The 25,914-nt window shown below is 44.8% G+C and overlaps 1 protein-coding gene across 3 annotated transcripts in view; it reads right to left on the minus strand.

The window, feature by feature from the left end:
• The window catches only part of SLC4A11 (solute carrier family 4 member 11), a 92,955-nt gene that overhangs the window by 25,476 nt on the left and 41,565 nt on the right, over positions 1 to 25,914 (minus strand). For all 3 annotated transcript variants that reach the window (XM_054293305.1, XM_054293307.1, XM_054293306.1), the window contains exons 7-11: positions 17,095 to 17,218; positions 13,598 to 13,804; positions 8,688 to 8,772; positions 1,527 to 1,652; positions 699 to 812 (exon numbers count right to left, since the gene is read on the minus strand). In XM_054293305.1, coding sequence (XP_054149280.1) covers positions 699 to 812; positions 1,527 to 1,652; positions 8,688 to 8,772; positions 13,598 to 13,804; positions 17,095 to 17,218 — 656 coding nt within the window. The remainder of the gene's footprint in view (positions 1 to 698; positions 813 to 1,526; positions 1,653 to 8,687; positions 8,773 to 13,597; positions 13,805 to 17,094; positions 17,219 to 25,914) is intronic.

Here is a 25,914-nt window from a genome sequence, read left to right on the forward strand (position 1 = left end):
AAGGGGTGTCACAGCTGCTCTTTGCAGCCCCATCCCCTGATTATCCTCACAGATACTGAGCTTGTTCCTTTGGCTGATCTCTGGTTCATTGAGATCAGCTTGCAGTACCTGGAAAGCTGCTGATGATACTTTAAAACATTGATTAGAAAAATTCAAAACTCAACAGACCCAAAAAAGTTTGTTTCAAGCTGGTTAAACACAGCCACATGAGAAAATCATTACTTAAACAGATTTCCTCACTGAAGCTGAAGAAATGCTTATTTTAATTGAGTTTTTTCTCTGCGAAATGATTTCTTCAGAAAAACAATTTGAAGTAAACCAGGTCTCGATGATCCCTGTGGGTCCCTTCCAACTTAGGATATTCTGATGGTGATGGAAAAGGGAGGAATTTGATTCAGGTTTTGAATTCCAGAACATCCTGAGCTGTAAGGGACCCCTCAGGATTATCCATCCAACTCCTGGCCCCACACAGGACATCCCAATAATCCCATGATGTACCTTAGAGTCCTGTCCAAGCAATCCTTGACTTTGTGCCCTGTAACTCCAAGGGGAGCTTGTTCCCATCCCCACCGCCCTCTGGGGGAGAACTTTCCCTGATAGCAGCCATTAAACATCAATTTATCAAACAAACCCAACTCAAACTCTACAAAGCTCTCACCCAAAGTCCCAAACCCTCAAATCCCCTGCTGCAGACTCACCACTGATGTAGATGGCCAAGGGAGCTGTGGTCAGCAGCACCACCAGGGGCTGCCCTGAGAAGAGGGCGTAGAGCAGCCCTCCAATGCACTGCCCGAAAATCGTCTTCCGCACATCTGGAATTGGGGAGGGCGGAAACAAAAACAGGGAGTTGGGTCAATCCCTGCCTCATCCAGGAGCTTCCACAGGGCAGAAAAACCAACCACTCATGAGGAGGAGAAATGTTTATAGAGTGCAGAGGTAACACACTCATAAATCAAAAAGTGAGCCTTTATTCGTATCCATAATTTAGGTTTCCAGATGTTCAGCTAACTGATGGACTCTGGAATTTTTTCTGTGTATTGTTATATTTTATATATACTTTTTAAATGTATTTATTTTATTTTAACACCTATAAGACATAACCAGTGCTTGTTTGAACTGTGACTGCAGCACAAACTGCTTCCACAACTGGGATAAAGGATGATGTTTAGCTCTGTCCCAGGGATTTCAATGCTGGCAATCAAATCCAGGTCAAAAGCACAGCAGCTTGTACCAAGAAAAATGTGCAAATAATTACATTAAGTCAGCATAATTCAAAAATACAGTAGCATACTTCTGTGTCAGTCCAAGTCAGATGATAACACCCAAAGCAGTGTTCAATTTTTCTGGTTTTTAACAAAAATAATAAACTTAATTAGAAAAAAATCCTTCAGTCATGATTTTGGGTTTGTTTTCCCCCTGTAAATAAAAACTCTCAGAACTTTCTGTGACCATAATGAAATTTTGAATACATGGAATCAAATGCACAAAACTGGTAAGTTTAAGAAGCACAAAACTGATGAACTCACCAATAGCTCCTCGGGTATTTTCATCATTGAGGGACCCAAAAGCAATGGCTGGAAGGAGGCAGGCAAAGTACAGAAAGATCATGGTTGTGATGTATTTCCCTATAGCTTTGTTGCTCCCAATAATACCTGGGGCAAACCACAACAAAAATCATGTTGGTAAAGCACTGAAAACCTTCTCACATCAGCCACAGCCACTGTTAGTTCATGTAGAGAAGCAGAAATTCAGTCCACACTTTAAATATGTAACCAAACTTTTAATATTTGATTCTGCACAACCCACACTCTTCTGTTCATCTGGGACCAGAAGTAGCACCAAAATTGCCACCAGACATTTTTGACATCATCAAAACAGGAAATACAAGAAGCTTTTTGCTCAGTTTTGTCAGTCCCCATAGCTTGGAAGAGGATCAAGGCAGAAACTGTAAGTTTAGGGTTCATAAACCCCCACTCCTGCCTTTTTAACACCAACTTCTCAGGCATTCTGGACTGTGTCCCTAATGAGCTTCACAACAATCTCTTGTCTTCCCTACTCTTGTCTTGGGCAGGAAAATATTAAGCACTTCATTTTTTCCTAGACAGAAGTCTAAGGCTGTAGGTTTTGATCAATAATATGCTACTCTGAGCCAAAAAATGGCAGAAGGACAAAAAACAAACAGCTCCAGAGGTCAGGAATGGCTACACTGAGGTTTGATTTACCAAGCCCTGATGAAAGAACAGCCTCTCTCTTTTCCATCCACTCACCCCTCTCATCTCCATCGGAAAAAAACACACCAGGCCAAAACACAAAGCAGCCAGAAAGAGAATTAAAGTGTCAGAATATGAATTTAAGAGCCTCTGAAGTAGCTTCCCTTCCCCTTCCTGTTTTCAGGCTGATGCTGATATGAGCTCACTGGGGATGCACAGGAGAAAGGATGAGATGACAGCAGCTGATGTTGCTCCAGGAGAACACAAGTTTTTCCACAGAACAGAGAGGATGCATTGGGAAAAGTCTCAACCTCCAGGCTGCCTGTGCCACCATCCTTGATGGTGCTGTTCCTCTAAAACAGCTGGAGGTGCTTGGAGCTGCCCAATTCCCCTTTCTGGAAGGCTCCAGAGCCAAGAATTCCCACACAGGAATCTGCCCTGAGCTGCCAAATGTCTATCTAAGCTTTTGCAGCATCAGTCCCTTGCTGAGAGAGGTAAAACAAAAAAAAAAAAAAAGAGTTGGATCAGATAAAGGAGGGCTTGGCTTTTGAGGTTATTGGTGCCACACTGAAAATCTTTATCACCAGAATGAAAAGAACAAAAATCTCTCAATGACTTTGGGATCTTATCTAACATCTGCTTTCTGCACCATTTGCAGGGCAGAGATAAGGATGGGAGGAGGATGTAAAAACCCAAAAATCAAAGGTGATGTGTAATGAACAGGCAGCCACATGAATAAAGGACACCTTGTGAGGTGCCTGCTTGCAGGCAGGAGAGGAACAGACACAAAGAGCACTTCTGATGCTCAGCATCCTCAAAGTCCAGGCTAAAACCTGACAAGAGACACCTCAAGCATGCAAATATGAGTTTGACCTTTTGGGAGTCATCAGACCCAGCTGTTCCCAGGCAAATTCCTTTCCATTTATTCGGAAGATCCAGAAACCACATGTCACATTCCTGACCACTCCTGGCAACCCAAAGGGCTGGAATTTAATTCTCACAGATGAAGACATCCTGTGATCCTGACTCCAACCTCACAGCCCAAACTGCTTGAAGCCTTTAGAGAAAAGGAAGGATTTGGAAGACAAACAGGGCTGAGGGGTGATTCCATGAGCAGACATGGTCACACCCTGGTTCAGAGGATTCTCTGTCACTCCAAAATATTGCTTTTTGGACAAAGGAGCCTTTTCAATATGAAAGGTCAGGGGCAATGATTCCTGGAAGGTTTGAAATCATTTCTGAAAGGACAACCAGGTCCAGAGAAGCAAATAATATCTTTTTTAAAAGGTTCAGGTGGTTAAACCACAGCATGAGAGGGCAGAAGGAAGAAACCTTGAAGAGCATTACAAAATTTCATTTTCAGTTTCCATCCTGGCAAAGGAGCCCTTGCTCGTCATGGAGGTCCTTATGCATAAGGACACGGACCCAAGCTGCACCAAGGGAGTTCAGCTGAACATCAGGAGGAATTTCTTAATGGAAAAGGTTGTTAAACATTGGAATGGGCTGTCCAGGGAGTGCCCAGCCCTGGAGCTGTCCAAGGAAGGACTGGAGGTGGCACTCAGTGCTCTGGGCTGGGGACAAGGTGGGGATTGGGCAAAGCTTGGACTTAATCTTGGAGGTTTTTCCCAACTTCAGTGATTCTGTGATTCATCCTGGCTGGGTCCAAGACTTCCAGCACTTTCTTTAATCCATAATCAGCCAGATAAGATTCTAGGATCAAGAATCCTTCTGGTGGGCAGTGAAATTCACTTTGTAATGGAGACAATAATTAAACACACTCCTTCCCAAAGCTGACTGCTCACTCTTTAATTGCACTCACGACCAAACATTGCCTCTCCTTGTACAGATCCACCTGTACAGCAACAGGCACGGAAATCTAGGATTAACAACAATTTACCCTTCTGCCTTTTTGAAGCCAACATCTGGTGAAACATTTTCAGGATGTTCTGCAGCCCATGGATTGCTGTGGCTTCATTCAGAAGAAGGTGAGGTGCATTATGATGGTATTTCATCTGTGACAAGGCTCATAAAGCCACTGAAAAATCTGTCACTCCACCTGCACCATGAAAATTTAGAGCATAAAAATCAACTCTTGGTCCAGCTGTAGAATTTGAGTAGCTGATTATTACAGGAGCATTCCCCTGAAATTAAGGTATAGCTACACACTGGAATGGGGAGCAATTATGTTCATCAACGTGACAGTTCCATTTTACCTGCCTGGATTTCTGAAATCTCACAGTTTGTAGAGACAAGGTTACAGTTTCAGGGGAAACTGCAGCAATTCTGGCCTCACCGTGCTTGGGATTCCACAGCAGTAACTCAGTGACCAGCAGCCCTAAAAATTGGGTTTACAGCTCCTGAAGTCTATTAATTGTGTATTTACTAAATCAAAATCACAACTGATGGACATTCTCTGAACTGCCTGTTAATGTTTCTTCCCAATTCTCTGAAACATCCTGTGCAAAGAAAAATTAATTACAATGACCTGCAGCATAGCAGCAAGGATGTGTTTATTAAAGCCCTAATTAAAAAAAAATAAAATTTCATATTAAAAACACTGTAAAACTCAGAATTACAAACTTCTCCTAAAGCCCTCAAGCTGAGCTTTCATTTATGTGGTGGCTGCTGGACTCTGCCCAATGTTGTGAAGATGAATGTTCCCTGAAGTCCTGTGAGGAATAAATCCCAGAACAAGTGGGACTAAGAACTCAACTGGAAAAGGAAATCCACTGAGGGAGTTTGGAGCAGGAGCCAAGCATATGCTGAGAGCAGAGAGGCATGAAAAATCAGATCAAGGCTCACTCCTTTCCCTTTCCATCTCACTTCCTTCAGCCCATTCCCCAAGAAATCCTGGGTCTCTTGGAAGGCAACATCCATCCACAAAACATGATGCATCTTTAGAACATTCCCACCCTGACACAAAGAGACCCCAAAGCAACCCAAGTTGGATGTTTTGGGCAATCATGATAAGTCTGGGATGTTAAACTTTGGTACCCAGGAGGTATTTAAGGATGAAGGGCTGCAGGGTGATGCAGGAGCTCCCTCATATCTGATCTAAGGCAGGAGAGACAGAGAGACAGGGAAAAACCTCTCTGCAATCCCTTTATTTCCCCTCCCAGGAATGGAATCCTGACAGACAAGGTGGCCAAGGCAACCAGGCAGGAAAGCTGATGAGGATTTGGCACAAATCAAAACCAGTCCATGGTCAACATTTCAGCTCTGGGTTCAGATCAAGGTTTAAACTCTGAGCTACCTTAGACAGCCAGCAAAACAAAAGTTCTCTTTCAAATCCAATTTCTCCAGCACTTTCAAGCCTTCTAAGCATGCCCATATTGCAGGGAGCTCTGGAGATCTCCCTCCTGCAAAACAGCACAGCAAATCCCAAGGATCTGCCAGCAGACCTCGGGAGCTGGTTAGGGACCCCCTGCAGGACCAAGGACAGGGAGAAATCCACACTTCCAGCAGAACTTTCCACCCATCACAACCAGGTATCAAAGACACAAGCTAAAAAAAAAAAAAACAGGGAGAAAGAATAAACATCAATTTTCCTCTTTTTCCTTCATTTTCCCTGAAGGAGGTGAAGGAATATGGATGTTGAAGAACACAGCATCAAAGCTCACCATTAAAATCTCAGGCACCTCACATTTCCCACTGGGCACTTCGGGCACTGCAATTGTGTTTGTTCCTCTGTGTTGTCCCAGAAAATAACACTGAAGAATGAGGACAGCAGCTTTCAGGAGTTTCAGAAATCTTGTATCTGAGTCCAGGCAGAATCCCCTTTCACTCAAAACAGCCTCAATATAAAGAAATTTCTGGAAGCTCCAGTTTGAGGCTTAAAGAGTAATAAAATTGACTCACAGGTGCTTTGAGCCAATTTGACAGGATCAGGATGAAGTTCAGTCCCACTGTTTTTTTTAAGATAGAATCCTACACACAAAGGTCACAGCCAAATGGAATAAATTCCAGTTTAAAGGAAAACTACAGGAGTTTTCAGACTCAGCATAGCCCAGTTGTTCATCTTCAGATGCTCCTGCTGGAAGACATCTATTAAAAATCATCTTTATCACCAAAATCCTGGGAAAAAAGTTTAGAAAACTCCTTCTTGATCCTCTGACCCATTCAGTAAATGCACAAGACTTTGCCACAAAATTAAGTTGATGAGTTCTTAATCTGGAGTAAAAAGGGGGAAAAAAAAAAAGAGAAAGACTTTTCCTTTAAGGATAATTTGTGCAGTGTGTGAAGAGGACAGATCCCACAAAACTCCAAGTGGCCAAAGACTTGCTGGTCCTACAAAAAACATCATTATTTATCCCCCTGCTCCTGATGGGTTTATCTGTCTAACCCCAAACCCCAGGATGTTTCTGAGATTGAGGATTTAGAGACTCCAACCAACTAAACCCAGCATCTTTATAATTCAGAGCTCTTTGATGGTGCACATGTGGCTGTCTGGAGTGCAGATACTGGGACAGTTCAAATCCCTCATGTTCTGCTGCACCACTGCTTTGAGATGCTCCAGGAATTCCACATTCCTGATCACCTTCAGTCTCAGTGGTTTATGGCACATGCTTCATGCTTCATCTGCTTTTCATTTCAAGCAGTTCCTTAAAGAATTCATCCTAATTTCTGGTTTCTGAAAAGAAATGGCCATACTAACATACAGTATTTTTTAGAAAATCCCCTTTTTCTATTGAAAGGGCACAACTGCTCCCAAAATGAGAACCTCCCATTTGAGCTGAAGTAGTTCTGGAGTTTCACTGGGCTCTTTTCCACTCTCCAGAAACTGTATAACAAATCACTGACACTTTTTAACCTGTGGTTGCATTTTATCCCAATTTTATGCCCATTCTGTACATCAGTGTGTGCAAAGCCTGCAGAGCTCACAGCCAAGAGCCCAGGGCTGAGGCAGCACCCACAGGGTCCATATGGATGCAGTCAGAGTCACAATATTGACCCTGAAGGGGGCTCCTAAATCTGCTGACAGCCAGAATTGGCTACAAAATCTGATGGTTTTGTGCCTGCTGAGCTCAGACAGGCACAGCAGACGCTGCTCTGTCTTGAAATGAACATGGACCCTCACAAGGCACTTCTGCAGCAGTTCCCTTCCCAAGTGCTTCAAAATCCCTTTATAATGAAAAATGAGCCTTTGACAGCTCTAGAAAGCCAAAGGGATGAAGTGTCCAGATTAGGAGCTGAAGTCCCCTGCCAGACCTGATGCCACTGATGCACACACCAAAAATTGTTTCCATTTCATCCAAATACTTGCTGCTCCCCTGAAAATCATTTTACATCCCCATCCTCTTTAAAACACCCTCAAATCCCCAGAGAAATCAGCCTTAGCCCTCCTATCACACCAAGTCTCCTGAAAATAAATTTCATCCCAGCAGTGCCAAAGCACCCAGCACTCAACCCCTGTGCTAAGCCAACCTCTCATTCTGTTCCTCTGCTGGTTGGAAGGGAGTGAGGACACATCCACAGCCTTGGCCAGGCTTCTCTGAAGCTTAAGCTGCCTGTGGAAGATGGCTTTGCAAGAGAAGACTCTGAAAATTGGGGTCTGGGTGGGCATCTTGGTTTTTTTAAGCCTAATCCAAAGAAGATCACCTTCATCTCATGAGCCTTCACAGCCCTGGTGCACTGAGGAAAGCAGGGACACACACTTGAGCTATGGTGGATTTAACAGCAGGAAGGGATAAATTCCTGATATAGCTGATAAATCTCCAAGGTTCTCCCTGCCTACACTTTAATTCTCTGTTTTATTTGAACTTTCTGGGTATGAGATTGAATATATTAACCAGCTCCCCAACAAGCTGCAGGAAACACGTTTTGATGTCAGGCTGGGGCTCTGTAACCTCACTTTGCCCTGAAGATTCCGCCCAGCCTTCAAGAAAGCGAAAGTCTGTGAGTGAAAAGGGAGAAAACAACTCTTCAAAACCCCAAGGCCACTGTGGGAGCTGCATCAGGCTGAGGCTCACTTTAAACACTGTGTGCTGCTCGTGTGATCTGGCGGCAGCGGACGAGCCGTATCCTGTTTTTCACAACACCGGGCTGAAGTTACTGCAGCTCACATTTTGTTTAAGCATTCTCAACTCCCACAGCATCACTATAATTAGTGTGGAGCCAGCTTGCAGAGGCAGCAGAAAGGGCCTATCAGGCCAGTGCTGAGTAATTAGATTGCAAGGAGTTGATGTGAGTCTACACACGGTAATAATCGATCCATTTAATCACCGCTTAATAAAAATTAAAACCCTCATCCGCGCACAGCCAGCACCTTCATTAAGGAAACGCTGCAGGAGCCTCCTCTCCAGTGCTCCACGCTGCCCATTCACAGGCTTTTGCCAAAACACCCTTTTAAACAAGGGCCAGGAGAGCTGTTACACATATCAAAGCACACATTGAATGCACACTGTAAACAGGACATCACATCACAAAAAAAAAATTCCCCACTCGGGGCAGCGCTTCCATAAACACTGGCCAACGTACCATCGGTGAAATCCAGCGCGTACACTGGGAATCTTCGTGCAATGTCATCAGAAATCCCCTTGCCAATACTGAGAAAGTCGTGCAGCTGAAGAAAGGAAGGAAGTGCTGTGTCAGTGTAAGGGCTCATGCATTGTTAAAGAGATTAAGCTCCTTATTCAAGCCTGATAGGAGCGAGAGGGCTCGTTTTCAATAGGGCATTCAAATCCCATCTTGCCGTGATAATAAAAATAAACTCGCCCAGATTAAATTTATATCCTCATAGCATTGTAACGGAGAAAATCCCCCAGACCACCCTGTTTTCCTCCCTTCCTTCCCTTTTCCCCCTCCCATCCCTATCTGCATTCCTGGTTTGCAGGTGAGGGAGCTGAGGATCCACTGGATGGATCAGACATTGGGTGCCCTGGGGTTGAACACGTCTGAGGTGCCTTCCCCATCCCTTCACACAACTTTTGCTTTAGATGCCAGCACAAAAATTCTCCTAAATCTATGTGAAACCTCTGAAAGAGGATCTCCAGCAAGTGCTTTGCCATGGCAAAGGGAGACCTCAAAAGATGTGAGGAAATTCAGGCTGTCTGCACCTCAAACTCCATCAACAGGGAAAAGCTTGAGTAAATCCACACAACCATCATTTCTGCTCTTAAAACACAATAAAAACACTGGGGAAGGGTTCCAAAATTCCAACATTTTCCCTTTTATTCCTGGTTTGGGAGCCTACAAGGTGCAGTGGGATTGCTGATAGGATCTGCTGCTCACCACAGGCAATGAGGAGCTTGTCAGGAATATGTGACAGCTGCTATTGACTCTCAGCCTCCCAACCCTCACAAGTCCTTCCTTATGGAAAGCACATGGAAAGCATCAGGGTAGGCAACACTTACAAATGAGGCACCTGTCAGATTTTTTCCTGTTACTCTCAGAGCACACAAACCACTCTGAAAATCAAATGCACCTTTATGCAGTGATAACAACCCCAGCTGCCTCAGCTAAAACATTTCATGTATTTGTTGCAGAAACAGGCACAGAAGACTTATAACCTCTGCTAGGGAGTGTAAGGGGGGAAATAAAAATTACAGACACAAAATTTACACTGACAGATCATCTCAAAGCAGCAGGGAGCTCTTCCTTTGGCTGCCTCATGTGGAAACTGATAAAAATGACTGCTTCAGAAAGGTACAGTGCTCATTTTATGGACTACACACAGCTTTGCCTTCTCTCCTGGGACTCACCTGTTTGCAGCACCTGGAAAATCAGAACCACAAACAAAATAAAGAAGGGAATTTTTTCCTTTAGAAGGAATACACCAGGCACAACAATCACTGGGTTTGGGGTGCAAAAGAGGAGCAGCTCCTTTATCAGTGACTGTATCATCTCAGATTTCAGCTATTTAAGTCAATTCTGTTGCTATTTGCCAATGCACCGGTAGGACTTTTCGAACTTTAAGACAGTTTCAACTCTAACCTGAACAACCAGGATGAGCAGACAGATGTGTTGCCAGCAAAACATCTGCATTTGAAGCATTTCTGAAAAAAATCTCAGTGCTTCAACCATATTTGGTGGCAGAGTTGGACATCAAAGCCAGATGCACTCAAAAAGCAATTTAATTTTTCCCCCCAGAAAGAGATTCCTGAAGGCATGAGTCAGCCAGAGAATCACAATGGCCTCAGACTGGGATGTTTACTTATCATGCTGCAGTGAGCACAGGGAAAAGGATGCTCAGGGTGTCTCATCTTCCAGGGAAGGAGGACCAGAGGCTGTTGCTGGCCTGGGGCAGCAGGGAGGGGGCTCTGGGGAACAAAACCTGTTCCAGGCAGCTGGGAGTGTGCAGAGGAGGAAAGCGCTGCCTAACTCATCCCACAAGGCACCAGGGTTGTGGTTAAGACCCGCCCTGATTTCTTCCACGCACTTATTTCTTGTGTGTGTGAGTGTGGAATGAGGGTAGGGGGTGTCAGTGGAACCTCACCAGCAGGAAAAGCTGTTCCTTCTGTTGGGCTGATCCTCCTGTGAGCTTTCCTCTCTGCTCTCTACCCTCAGACTCAACCTGGGCTGCACCAGAGATATCACAGAATCACAGAATAGTTTGGGCTGGAAGGGAGCTCAAAGCCCACCCAGGTCCACAGGCAGGGACACCTTCCTCTATCCCAGGTGGCTCCAAGCCCTGTCCAACCTGCCCTTGGGCACTTCCAGGGATCCAGGGGCAGCCACAGCTTCTCTGGGCACCCTGTGCCAGAAGGATTTCTTCCTAATATCCCATCTAAATCTACCTCCTTCAGCTTAATGCCATTCCCCCCTCTCCTGTCACTCCACACCCTCTCCAGCCTTCCTTAAAGTAGGAGGCTGCTAAAAGACTGAGTTACAAAAGATAAAAAATACAGAATATGAAAGACTGGCCTCCAAAGTTACAGCCCTTTTTGGTTTCACTTTTATCCCCCAACCTAGCCAAAGAGATGAAGTTCATGAATTTTTCCACTTTTCATTCTACAAATCTCTCCCAGCTTCTTGCCATTATTTGGGTTAGAGAAGAGGCTAAGCCAGCACTTAGCAGCTACAAAGCCAAACAGAAAAAATGTGCTCCAACAACTCTGACCCTTCCTCAGCCCTCCCCAAAAGTGCTGGGGGGCTGCAGGAGTATTTTACAGAGATCAGGGACATGAATCTGTGCAAAACCACATCATCCTTTGTATCCCCCTCCTGCTGACGCTGAGCACACACAGCCCCCTCAGCAAATCCACACAGGACACAAAATCACAGCCAGAAAAACATCACAGCTGTTAGGGGCTCCTCCATGAACAAAATCACAATTAGATGCCTCAGTAAACAAGAGGATTTCAGGCTGACTTAATTATGATTGAGTACATAGCCTTGCCTAAATAATCCTCTGAGATGAGCCAAAGCAAAGTGACAGCGCTGTAGGCACAGCAGGGAATGTGACTGTCACATCCCCCTCAGTATTTCAGCAGAGGCAAAAACAAGCCCTTGCAAAAAATCCCACTCACACACCCAGAATTTCAGGCTTGTTTCCTCTCCCATCACTGCAGGACCCAAGAGGCCAGATTTTCATGTCACCCAGAGACTTTACACCTTCCTGAGAGCTCACTTGTCATAGTCCAGGGGCTCCTGGGAGGGTGTTTATTTCTCTGGGGGTGGCTGACAGGCTGAAATTACACTCCTGGTCTCACATGGGTTTGTGCTCATATTAAATGCTTCCTCTCCACACGAGAGGAAAAGCTGGAGATGGCTCTCAGGAGCTGAGGAATCCAACCTAAGAGCTCAAATCAACCTCACTTCTCCAGGCAAACCTTGGCTTGCCAGGAAATCTCCTTTCCCAGCTCTTTGTACTGGCAGGGCGAGGTGGGGATAGAAAGGCTGCATCTCCCAAGATCTCAAGGATAAAATGGTTTTGAAAAGACAAAACACTTCAGCAAATCCAGGCCCACAACTGTCAATGCCAAAAGCAAGAGCTGAAGGAAGAAGTGTCACCCTCTACAGAAATCAAAATTCAGCCTGGCCAAGGCCGCTTTTCCAAGCAGGCCAGCAGGAATCACCAGTCTCAGGGCCAAAACCTACAAGCTCAGTGTCCCATCCAGCCCTCCTCCCCAAACCACAGAGCAGAAAACCCTCTGGAGGCATTTTTTTGGTTATTTTTAGCAAAAGACAAAATCAGACACTTCAACTGCTCTAACAAAAAACCGATTTAAAAGGCCAGGTGTAGAGGGTTAAACCTACTTTACGTAAATTACTACTCCAAATATCCCTGCCTTGCATGACCTGGGTTTAAAGAGGGTTTCAGGACTTGTTCTGCAAAGTTAAGAGCAGATCTGGGGTCTAGCAAAGTTCAAAGCCCTACCTATAAGCAAGGGGATTCCACAGGAAAAACATAAGCTTTGCTCATTTCCAGATGTGCAGATCAAACCCCTTAAATCTATTCCAGGGGGGAAAAAATAAGTGATAAGTGAAGCAGCTCCTGCACTATAAGCAACCCAAAGCTTTGGGGTTATTTGTAATGCAGGGACAGGAGCAGCATGCTGGGGATGGCCCAGTTTGTTTTTCAGGTATGCTGTCTGCTTAAAGAATGGATTTCTGAACGGAAAAACAAAGCAATGACCAACACACAGGAAATTCCAGAAAAGAAAGCTGAGTTACAGCATTTCCCTCCAACTTTAAAGTACAAAGCAAGTAATGTTTTACAGAGCTACAGATCAAACAGGGAGAATTCAGGCCAAATACTGACAGGCAACTTTTAAGTGAAATTACCGTGCAGAGATGGCCAAGAAGCTTTTTTGGCTGCAGGAAAGACAAGCAGCAGCTTCCTTCAGAGCCTTCTGATTGTAAGGATTAAGTACCTTGGACTGACAAGGAGCAGGGATCCATTAATCCCACCCTTCACTAAGCATCTGGAATCAAAGTCCTGCAACCATTTCAACCCCAAAGTGCTTTGCATCCCTTCAGCACCTTAAAGTGGCTTTTTGGAGATTTATAGCAAATCTGAGGAAGGTGGATGTGCACAAAGCAGAAATTTGGGGAAGAGTTGGTGTTGAGAGCTGCCTGGAAATGCTGCTGCACCCACTGGCCTTAAATGTTCAGCTCCTCACCCCAAATCCCCATGGATGGATGGATGGATGGATGATGGATGGATGATGGATGGATGATTGATGGATGGAGGGAGGGAGGGATGGATGGATGGATGATGGAGGGATGGATGATGGAGGGATGGATGGAGGGAGGGATGGATGGATGGATGGATGATGGATGGATGGATGGATGGATGGATGATGGATGGATGGATGGATGGATGGATGATGGATGGATGATGGATGGATGGATGGATGGATGGATGGGATGGATGATGGATGGATGGATGATGGATGGATGGATTTGGACATCAGGGCATGGCAGAGGTGCTGGCCAAGCCTCACCTTGAGGTGTTTGCTACCGTGTGTCTTGCGCCCATCTTTCCTTCCTGAGGGTCTCTGATTGGCCACCGTCAGCAAGTGGCGTTGGTACACCAAGGCCTCCTTGAACTCCTCCTCAGTTTTGGTTTCCAGAAGCTTCTGCCGGAAGGTTATGTCTGAAAACATCGTGGCAAAGGTCCTGCCCACTTCTGTGGCCGTTTTGGTGCTTTTCTAAGCAGGAAAAAAAAAGGCAGAAAAAGTGCTTGTAAAACCATTTAATTTCACTTCTGAAAGGTAAACCCTATAATTTATCCCTCTGAAGAAGAACCTGCCCACCTCCCAGTATCCCAGAGAGACCTGAGGGAGGAGGGCACATGTGGAAGTTGTTGCAGATGAACACACATCCACAGCAGAATTGGAAGCTGTTGCAGATGAGCACACATCCACAGCAGAATCCTCTGGAGGCACCACCAGAGGTCCTGAGGCCCTGATTGATCTTTACTTGATCAACTTCCCAGAAACCAATCCAAAGCTGAATCACGCTGAGTGTGCATTTTATTCCTGCTTTCCCTTCAAGACAAGACAATCTTTGCTACTTAACATCACCTCAGCATTGCTGCTCCTGGGGTGGAAAGGCTTCTGCAGCTACTGATGTCTTATCTGAAAGACTGAGATTTTTGTGCTCATCTGATTCCTATTTTCTGGGCATTAAAACTCAACTCATTTGGCCACTCTGGGGCAATTCTGGCAGCACAAGTGGAGGTTGAGAGCTCTCAGCTCAAGTAACCACTGGCACAGAGGAGAGGATGGGAAAAAACAGCTGAGAACACACACAAGGAGCTCTTGTCTGTCTTCACTAAATGTTTGGAAGGGACAGGAGTCTTGCAGACATGAAAAAAGTGTTTATTTTCAGGATTTAATATTTCTGTGAGACACAGGCCTGATCTGTGGGGGTCCAGCTTCCAACAGAATCCAAGCTGCTTTCCTACTGCAAGAAATTAAAGGCAAAGGGAAGAGTAAAGGAGGCTGAGGTCCCCATCCCTGCACAAACCCACCAAATCCAAGCTCTCCAGGCCCTGACCTGCTCCTACTGTGGCCAGGACAGGTAAAATACTTGCCAAGACTAAATTACACAGAACCACAGCTCATTAAAAGCTCCTTCTGATGCCAAGTTTTAACCCACCCACCTCTTCTACACTCTACACTCATCAGGCAGCAGCTACCAGAGACACCCAAACATTCCCCCAGCCCTGGAGCACCTCCAAGCTCCTCACTCCGCTGTGAAAAGAAGAGTGAGCATCTGTGATTGATCCCAATTGCTTCTCATGATTCACAACCTAACAGATGAACAATTTCTCCATGGACACAACCAAATAATTCAGTGTGGGTGACGCAGAAGCTCAGGCGTGGGTGGCACTGAGCTGGTCCCAGAGTCATTGCTAATGCTGTCCTTCCTCCATCACTCACATCATCCTCCTCTCTGCCATTTGCTCAGGAAAATTTTAACTGCCCCATCTTCCATTTGCTCCAAAAAATTGTGGCTGCCCTATCCCTGAAGTGTTCAATGCCAGGCTGGATGGAGCTTGTTGCAACCTGGGACAGTGGAAGGTGTCCCTGAACATGGCAGAAGTTGGAATGAGATTGTTTTAAATGTCCCTCCCAACCCAAACTATTCTGGGATTCCATCACCAGTAATGTCCCTTCAAACACTCACTAGGGCACATTCAATTTAAGTTTCCAGGGAGAGGTTTGGATTCAAGTGAGGGATTTTCCCTGAGACTTGCTTTTAGAGTCAGTGAACCAGCCTGGATTTGCCATCACAGAGAAGGCTCCACCTTTCACCTCTAAGCAGCAACAATCCTTGGGCTGGATGCTGCAAGGATTGCTTCAATATTCCCAATGCTCTTCCCATTTTTCCTTCACTAAGGAGATGAACAGTTTAGAGAGGACAGATATTTGCAGGAAAGCTTTTTTTTTACCTTCCTCCATATCAGCAAGGCCAAGAATCTGGATTCCCAGCATAACAAATACCCATTTTGTGGACTTTCCCCCCTTCCACTGAACGTGATGCTGTCAGCAGGTTAATTATTTTAACTGCTGCACCAGAAATGCGCACTTGGGGCTGGCTCCACCAACCCATTTAAAATAAAAAAGCACATTGGCAAGTGCAAGCTCTGTTGGCCTCCACTCCCTTCCCTTAATTTGATGCTGACCATTGGAATTGCAAACTCTGGGGATCCCAGCGGATGCGGAGCCGCTGGCGAGGGCTTTGCACGTAGCTGGCCCCAGATAACAATGAGGGACAGATCCATGGAGCTGCACACAGCCCCAGGTGTTCTCCCTCCTGCTTTGCACAAGGAACATCAATATGTTTTCAGCCTGTTGGCTTCGAGGTCCATGCCAAAAGCAAGTTGGGAAAGACCTGCCAGAAATCCTGGGAAAGAAGGAAACGCCAGGATTCCCATTTAAATGTGGGTGGTGGTGAAGGGGGGAGGAGACAGGCCAGAGCAGCAGGTGCCAAGGTCATACAGATAGCATTGAAGAGCAGGAAATTGAATCAGGACATATCCTGTCCCAGGAAAGGTCCTCAACCTCTCCAGCACCTCCCAGGAGCACAGACCCAGCAGCCCCAAGGTGTAAACAGCCAGCTGGAGTGTGAAAAGGTCTTGAGCTTTGAACCACGCAGCCATTAGCTGCAAGAACCACCTTGGTCAGGCCAAGGCTTTCTAGGAAGACAGGATGGTGATCCCCAATTAACCTTGATGCACCCCATGATATCAGAGTCAGACTTGGATGATCCTTGTGGGTCCCTTCCAACTCAGGATATTCTGATTGCGGTAAAAGTGTTTTACTGTGCCATTCTTGTCAACACCAAAGAACCTGAACTTGAGCAAGCTTTAACCTTGCTGTTTCAGGTGCTAAAAGCTCTGAACCCAAAGAGCCTCAGGGACAGGTTGACCTTAAAAGCACCACAGCTCCCAGAAAGTCTCACCCTCACTGCAACAGAGCTCAAAAAAGAATCACCTTCCTCTTGGCTACATCACCTCCAGCTGCTGCAGCCACACGTGCAGGGTAAATGTCAGCCCCATCAGGGAAGTTTGCTGGGAAACAACCCAGACCTTTGCCCTGGGGCACCAGCTGTAGGCTCACAAGGGCCTTTCAAAAGCTTGGCTTTAGCAAGGAACGGCATTGCTTACTTCTAAAAATAGCAGCTCCAGCTGGAGAGGGGAATCCATGGAGTGTTAAGGGCATCCCAGGTGTGTATGGGGACCAGAGAGTGTTCTCCTCCCAATCAGGATACAGCCATGAGACAAGGACACAGCCCGCCAATCCACCCCTCACCAACAGCATAAATCATCTTGACAGCTGCTGAGAAGACCTCAGGCCTTTTCACGTCCCCTTGTGTTTTAAAAACAAACCAATAAATGTTTAAAAACATTTATTAACCCTTGGAGGAGCCCAAGGAACAGCAAGCTCAGGAGAAACTGCTGAAATTATGGAGCAAGAAGAACAAAACTCACCATTTTGGGAGGAGCCAGGACCAGTATGACAAATCTGACTTCACAGGAGTTCTCCCCCCAGTTCTGAGGCCTCTCCAGGCGGCTGATGCAAACGTGACGTCGCTGAAGGGACTTTATAGTGCAACTGTGGGGAAAAGGGGATTGTCAGACTGGGTCCCACAACTCCAGGCATGATCTCCCCTGGTGCACATGGTATAAAAACACATTTCACCTTTGAGAAACACATTATGATGTTGGTTGAAGACATCTGAAGTCTTAAACTTAGTTACTATCAGCCCAATTCTGCTCCTTTTGTACAATTTGACATCTATGTTTTGATGGGAAATACCTTTCAAGATTTCAAGGTGTATTCTGCCTTTTCCTCCAGCTGCTTTTTAACAGCCAAGAAAACAAATGACAGAGAGCACAACACACTGAGTACCTGCAGAGCTACAGAAGCTTCTACACACACACACACACACAAAAAAAAAGCCTCTTATTAAAAACCACCTGCATCATTGGAAAGCAGATAACATTTCATTTCACCTGATCTCCCAAGGTGCTTCTGGAAACACTAAGGCAAAATGCCAAGCCAATGTACTCCCACTTCTGCCTCAGGCAGATCTCTCTGTTGTAATGGTTTTCCCCATTTGCTCCCAGCTGTTGTTTTCCACTTTCTGGCTCCCAAGTGTTAAAGAAACCAGGCTGACCTCCCTGCTCAAGAACCACAGAGATGGGATTAGTGCTTGGAGGGAAATCCTTGGCTGTGATCCAGGGGCTGGGATGGATGTTTGACTCCCAGAACCAAGACTAACAAAGAAAGTCGTGTGGAATAAACACAGGGATCATCTCCAGAGGCTGTGAAAGATCAGGTTTGTCTCCACCCCAGGATATTTAACCAGAGCTGGGACCTGTTTAGCTGCCACTTTGCCTGCTGGAAAATTTTGGGGTTTGCTCCAGGGGTAGCAAGTGAGTAATGCCAGCCTGGCATTCAGCTCTCCTGTTCCCTTTAAAGCCACCAACCACTTCCCAACCCTACTGTAAACCACTGGTGGAAAATGCACACAGGGTTTGCCTACAGACACCTCGAAGAGGTATGGAAGTGTTTTCCTGCCTCAGAGTCATTATTATATATTCCCCTCCTTTTACCTGGTTCAAAGTTATTTCAGCTGCCTCCTCTCTTTTTTTCGCCTAACAAGCACCTATCACAGTCCTCCAACAGAGGATTTATTTCTCTAATTTCTCTTCCATAATCCATCTTGTTTCTTTGTTTTTGAGATGTATTCTCACTCCCATGCACCCTGAGGGCTGTTCCATTAACAAGATCTTTGGCTGGAGATGTCCTGGTCTGGACTACGTCAGATTTTCTATCAAGTTCTTCAATATTTGCATTTTAAAAAATTAAAAATCACACCATCAAGTATTTTCTTACTGAGTTTGACTTCCTGATCTCAAACTGGAAGCAGCCTGCTTCTACAAATTAATCTCATACAGACACTTGTCTGAGAGCAAGCAAACAGCTTAATTAGAACAATACAGGGCATGAGAAAGATGACACTGGTTCATTTATTTCCTAACTTCCCTTCACCACAGCCTCTTGTTCTTTTTGTACTTGAATCAGCTTTGCAAGAGAGAAAGATCAAGGCAGGTCCTAAGGTGAGGAATAAATATCTTTTGAAGTAATTGAAAATAGAGTGCAAGCAACACTTGTTTTCACAACCAAAGCCAAGCCCCTGGTTGCAATCCAGCTGTGGCTGGACAGCAGACAAGTCTCCTTGTGTTACAGCTCAACAAGCCAGAGGGGACCTGAACTCTGGGCTTTGGACCAACTGGAGAACCTTCAAGTGGCCCAACACCTTCAGTTCTGCCACCTTCACCCACCTGGTCACCAGCAGTGAATGATTACTGAAAGCATTAACATTAATTCTGAGCTCATCTCTCAGCATTTGCACACCTCAGCTGCTGAGCTCGATGCCTTGTGAAGGCTTACCCAGAACAGAGGTTAGAGCTAAACAATAAAGTAAGGATTTATTAAAAGATCTCAATGGATCTACCTTGGGCAACATAAAAGCCCAGCCAGGGCTGCACCCAAGATGAACCAAAATGGTCACAAAATGGACAACTGGTCACAGGGTCTCTCACTTTTATAAGTTCTGCTCCATTTGCATCTTGGAGTTGTCCAATTCCAGCTTTAGCCCATGCAGTCCCATCCTTCTTGTTTTTCTCTCTTCAGCCCATGTTGTTTGTAATTTTGGGCCTGAGATTTGGATCATTTGTCCTTGGTCCCCAGCTGGAGCAGGAATTGTTTTGTGTCCCTGCTCTGTGCACAGAGCTCACCATCCCCTCATATGAAGCCCAGACCCACACACTAAAGCAGCACAGAATCTGAAAAATATAAAAACCAAAACCTGAGGCATCAAGCTCATCAATTAATCTGTTTTAGAAATGAAGGTTTGCTGGGCATTTTGGACACAATTTCTATCCCAGCCATGGCCAGCAGCAGCAGGTATCAGCACCTGTGGCTCACAGAGTTGTACCAACACTTCTCATTCACCTTTCCTTCCTACCATGTGCACCAGGCAGGACCTGACCAAGCAAGAAACCACTCAAGTACAAAGCAATCTGGAAAAGCCTATTATAAAGCGCAATAACAAAGCAAGCCACAAGTTCTGGAGTTTTCTTTCTCCCTGGAGTGACAGGGTTATGTTTCAGCTCCGTGAATTGTCTCCAGGGCTGTGTTTTGCAGAGACAGGAGTCCTGCCAGCAGTGCCAAATCCCACTTCAACTCAAGAACTTCTTGGGTAGGTACAGAGGGAAAACCGGACTGCAAAAAACTGAGCTTTGCTATTGGGTCTCTCTCACATATAAGATCATTTCCATGGCAGCCACCAAAAATTTGTGTTTCCCTAAGTCAGGAGTTCACTGTTTTCTTAAGCTGAGGAAAGAGGATCCCACAGTATTGAAATATTTCACACAGTGGAATTGACATTGACAAGATACCAAGAAATTAATTGTCATTATCAACGCTTTTCATCTCAAATAGTTTTATCCAGAGTGCTGGAGTTTGAGGTTTCTCACACTTCTGAGAGTCTACTCCAGCTCCTCTGTAAGGAACTCTCTGGACACTGACACAGGGGTCTAAATCCCAATATCACACCAGCAAAATTGAGAATTTCCAACACTTAGGTCAATGTACAAATAATTGAGATCAATAACACCTTTACAAATCAGGCTGGAGTTGATTTAGTGAGGACAAACCTGATTAAAACCAGATTTAAGCAGGTGCCACAGAGAAGATGGGATGTACCTGAGCCTGGCTGCATGGAGGGGAGGAACAGTGCAGAATGCAGCCTCATCTCAGTCTGCTCTCCCTCTGTTACATCCATTAATTTGGGGAAAAAAATGATGTTTCAATACTTCCAGTGTAAGGCCAAGTCACTCCTGCCCATGCATCATTCAGCAGCTCAAGCTTTTCTTCAAATTTAAGCCATTATTTAGCTGACTCAAATCCTATTCCCTGGTGTAGCACTTACACCTCCCACTTTTGTTTTTATTCCAGAACCCAGATACAAATACAATACAAACCAAATCTGCAGTCCCAACTAGAACTGTGCAAATATTTGTAAAAGACACACAAAAAAATAAAGTTCATTGGTTTACATGGAGAAATCCCAAGCCAAGCAAGACTGCAGGTAAAAGTCAGCACAGCTCAGGCCAAGAAGAAAGTCACTTTCAAAATGAAACAAGTTTTTTTAAAAGTAGAACCTAAATTCTCACTAAAAAAAAAAAGCAAAAAAAAAACAACTGGAGGGTAAATAGCCCCAAAAACCTGAGAACTAGCAATACATTTTCAGCTGACTCTAAATCAAGTCTGGTTTGGTCAAAGCCTCCAAGTTCCTTTTTGGTTTGACTTGAGCTACATTTGATGCTCCCTTGGTTTGGCCAGAAAGCCGAAAAATCTATTTTCACCCAGTATTAGTCAGCCCAGGAAATGCTGGACTATGATTTCATGAGATGCCAAGTTGTGTTCTCAGCAGTTTTATCTTGATCCCCCAATAACTGAGCTTGTAAAAAGGGCATTGAAATGATAGCACAAATTCTGCTTCCCTGTGCTCCTCTCTGCCTCTGGTGGTGCTGAGGGTGGCACTGGGATGGTGAGAATTGGCAGAGCTCCACCAAAATCCCAGATCCACCGAATCCCACGTGCCCCAGGTCTGCCCCACACCCAAGATGTTATCAGAGTAATAACACATTGCTCAAGCAAATCATAAAAAGGGTCAAATTATGGAGACCTAAGAGAAACAGAAACCCTCTTTTAAAAGGGCAAGAAAGGAAGTTAATTCAGAAACAAATTATCCCTTGCAGTATGAAAAAGTGCCCAGCAGAGGTAATCAGCCAGCCAGCCTTTTCCTGTCCCCACACAGAACAACAATGACACTTCTTGTTCTCAACCACTGCCAATAAATCTTCCTTTGCTGAGCAGCTCCAGGCACCAGCGTGGAGAAAGCAGGATCTGCAAGTGAGGAATGAAGCTGTGGCCAGGCCAGGCAGCTCACCCAGAGCTTGGCACAGGCTGGTCTCAGCCACAACACCCCCAACATCATGTTGGGAGTCCTTCTGGCCTGGGAAATGCACCTTGCTGGGCTCCAGGAGACTCATCCTCTCCAGGGGGAAGGATCTCCTCCAGGTCAGTGAGTATTGAGAATTCTGCTCCATCACACAGCACCTGCAGGAGCTCTCCAGCACCACCTGGGATGGCCCAGCATGGAGGGAGAGGCCCTTAAAATAAAATTAATTGGTTCTCTGAACTCAAAGAACCCTTGCCAGATGTTGGCTGTGACACTGGGGCTGTCACTGTGATGTTTTCTGAAAAATCCCTTTGCCAGCATTTCTTCTCCTGGGAAGATGAGAAGGCTCAGAGGAAAAAACCAGAATTATCTCATTTGCTTCTCCCTGTTTTGCTGCTTTGGAATGTGGCTGGAGATTGTTTACCAACAGGTGCATGTCTGATTGGTTTCATGTGATTTGCTTTTAATTAACGACCAATCACCATCAGCTCTGTCAGACTCTGAGGAGTCAGTCATGAGTTTTTCATTATCATTCTTGCTAAGACTTCTGTCTGTATCCTTTCTCTTTCTTTAGTATAGTTTTAGTATATACTATACTACACTATACTATACTATACTATACTATAATATAATATAATATAATAATAATGTAGCCTTCTAAGAACATGGAGTCAGATTCTCAATTCCCTCTTCATCCTGGGGACCTCACAAACTCAGCACTGGGGCCATGGTTTGGAGGTGAACACGGTGGTGCTGCATTAAGGGTTGGACTTTTCCAACCTTCCTAATTCTATAAGGAGACTTCTCACCCCTGTTCAGACCCTGCAGGAATCAAAACAAGCCATCTTTCTTCTTCAGGGTCCAAATTCCTAATGCAGAGGTTGAATTTGAGGTTTTCTTTACATAAAACAGCACCTGCAAAAGCTTCAGCTCTCCAGCATAATCCGGGAAAAACCAAAAAGGGTGGAGAGGCCCTTAAAAAAATTGTATGGTTCTCTGAGCCCAAAGAACACTTGAGAGATGATGGTTGTAAATTCTGGAGAAGAGGCTCTTGCTTACAAGGCTCCAAATCTTGTAATCATCCCTCTAAATGAAAATATTTGTTTTAAGCAGTCCAACTGTTTTAATTTCCCATTTTGCCCTTTAAAAGAACAATCTGAGGAAGAGACAGCAAGTGAAGCATCTCTATTTGCAATCTATTCAACAGCTAAATCAGAGACAGTGTGACTCTTCTAGAAACCCACAGACCTCTGGGTCTGGAAAAATCCTTAAACACATGAAATGGACTGGCATTAGTTCTGTTGAGAGTCACATCTTTCACAGTAATACATTAAATTTGGGATCTAACTCCTCAAATTTTGATTATCTCAACAGCAGCCTTGCTGATTATCCAATATCATCTCACAATACCTGTTTTTGAGAGGCTACCTGGGTTTTTCTGTGTTAAACTCCTCCACAGGAGTCACTGCCATGACAGGCTGCATCAAAGGCAGAAATTCTATAGCAACACAGAGCACACAAACCACTGAACCACTCTTCGCTTGCAGAGAGGCTTTTTTCCCCTCTGCTCTGCCTGTTAAAAGAGCTTCAGGAAATCACTTTATTGCCCAGTCCATGTGCTTTAGCAATCCAGCCAGAAATGGCTCTACAACTACTCTCCATCCTGACCATGGAGCAGCTTGATTTCACATTTTTCTAAGGATTCAGCTCTGGAAATCAGCAGTTATATCAATGTGCTGGCAGGGAGAACACAGCCTGGAAGCTGGGATGCCTGGGGAGTTCCATCAGCTCAGGGATATTTATTCCATAACCCACTGAGCTGATGCTTTTCCTAGCAGGACATGAGGGAGAAAAATCCACCAGCACCCAGTTAAGCCATTTTAAAATCTTCTATCCTTCATTACAAGAGGAAAAAATTAAAAATCAGGCATTTTCATCTTCATTTGTCAGGCAGTTAAAGAAGGAGTGGGGTGTGACAGGACTTGGCTTGGGATAGAGTCACCTCTTCATGGGATAAGGAGTAGTTTCTTGGCCTTTTTGAGGCACAAAACTGCAACACCAAACCAGCAGCTCCATCTAGAGCTTCTTTCCCATTTATCCCATGGAAAACATCCAGTTTACCCCTCTGTGCTGGGATCATGGCAGGTCTGGGTGCTTCAGGGGAGCTTTAATCATTCCATGCTGCAGCTCCTGCCAGCAGCTGAGCTTCCTCACTTAAATAACTGAGGAAAACAGTCCAGCACTCCCCACTCTGGGACAGAAATCCCTCATCCCAGCTTCTCCAAGGACACAACAAGCAGCAGCTTCCCAGGGAAGCAGAGGAGATCTCTGGGCCAGTTTGGGTCTTCCTGTTCTGGCAAATGCTGGAATAGGAGTGAAAAAAAGTTGTGTCCATGGTTTCAAAGGTACGAGATGTTGTCCTGGGCTGATAGAGCTCATCTGTAACTCTCAGGATTTGCTTTCTAGTTAGGAAGTGACCATGTACACAAATAGAAAACTTCATTCTTCCAGAGCTGGACCCTGGTGGCCACTGGGGCATGAAAGGCCTTGATACTCATTTTAACAGAAGAATCCCAAGTTTTCCATAAGCTGATGTAGCCTGGTCAGCCTCCTCCTCTTGCCTCCTCAGCAAAACCAGGTTCTGGTCATTCCTGACAAAACCACCCCTAAGACCTGCAGTGAATCAGAATTCAGTTGTTTTTCTGGACTTCACAGGAACATTGAAACCTTGAGATCTTCAATTCCTCAAGGGTTTGTTCTGCCCTGTGGCTGAAGCCCAGCTCCATGTGGAATGTCTGACCTTGCTGGAGCTTCCCTAGACCTGAAACCATCAGGAAAGCACCAAATCCAACAGAAGCAGAACAATTATCTGAACCCCAGGTTTTCCCCACTGCTCTTTTCACAGAGGATAAATCAGATAAGAAATAAGAGCCTTCTTTCCAGCACAAAGGAGAGGGAAACACATTTTTGCCTTCATTAGGAATGTTCTTCTGCAGCCAGGCTCTGCACAACTCAGTGAATATCCTACACAATTCCTTCCTTTCTCACCCCTAACTAATTTCAGCTGTTAATATTTCCCCTCATCATCTATGCAGAAGCAACACCACCAAAACCTTATCTCTGAGCTGTTCCTCCTCATTAATATAATCTTATTATATCAATTTTATCTCATCCACCAGGAATTAAAAGTTGGTTAAGGTGCACCAACCCAGCAGTGCTAATTTAAAATTTAGCAAAGGGTATAGACCAAATGCAAGGATAAAGAATAGCAGATATCTTAAAGGTTCTTCCCACTCATATGGAAAATTTTTTCATCAACAAATTCCTTTTACTTCAGAGGTTTAGAAGCTGTTTTGCAATCTGATTTCAAGAAAAATGTAAGATCTAAAAATATGGTTCACAATCTGTTGCACAATAACTCCAGCAGAAATACAGTGCAATAATTAGATAATTATGGTTAATAACTCATCATTGCTTTCCCACCACTTTCTTCTCCCTCTTCAGAGCAACAAAAGGAAGAAACAAGGAAAGTTTTGCACAAGACACCTTCAGGCTGTGAGCTTATTTTTTAAATCATCTCTTGTCATGGAAGCCAGGATTACTCACATGGATGCATTTAAAGCTCTGGCTCACTTTCCTAACAGGCTGAACCCACCCTTTTCAGTCTCATGTATGTAATCACAGCATTTGTATCCTGACCTTTAAAATGCTTTGGTGTTAAGGCAACACTCCCCAAAACCCTCCTCACCCCACAGGAGCAACTTCCATCCTCTGCATCAGCAGCACCTACATATCCTTACTGCTGTTACCCTTCCTATGGCATCCAAAGGGGAGAAAACTGCCCAAAAGTCCTCTTGGTTGACATTATTTTACTTTATAGATTAGTTTTGTTCGTGGTGATCCTGCTATGTAAGTGTCAGGTGTAAAAATGTAGCACCAAAAGCATAAAATATCATCCAGCCCTCTGATGCCCTGATATGCCATCACTTCTTTTTCACATGGAGATCACATCCTTCTCTTTCATAAGAGATTCAAAACAAGGGGAAGATTTTTCCTTGTTTGTTGATTGTGTTGTCTATTGTTTGATTTTTTTTAATCCTCTATTTCTCTCCATTTTCCCCAGCCATAAGCAGAGGGCAGGAGAAGAAGAGCAAGCAGAAGGAAAACTATTGTGACAGTTGTCCCGGCAAACTGACTGGGAAGGCTAAAATATGTGCATGCCTTTAGGCACCTATCCCACATATCCCAGCCATTTCTCTGGGAATTAACATAT

This window comes from Melozone crissalis, unplaced genomic scaffold (genome assembly GCF_028551555.1).
Source record: "Melozone crissalis strain CALT ecotype California unplaced genomic scaffold, PUWL_Pcris_2 ptg000132l_1, whole genome shotgun sequence".
In the NCBI taxonomy this organism is placed as follows: Eukaryota; Metazoa; Chordata; class Aves; order Passeriformes; family Passerellidae; genus Melozone; species Melozone crissalis.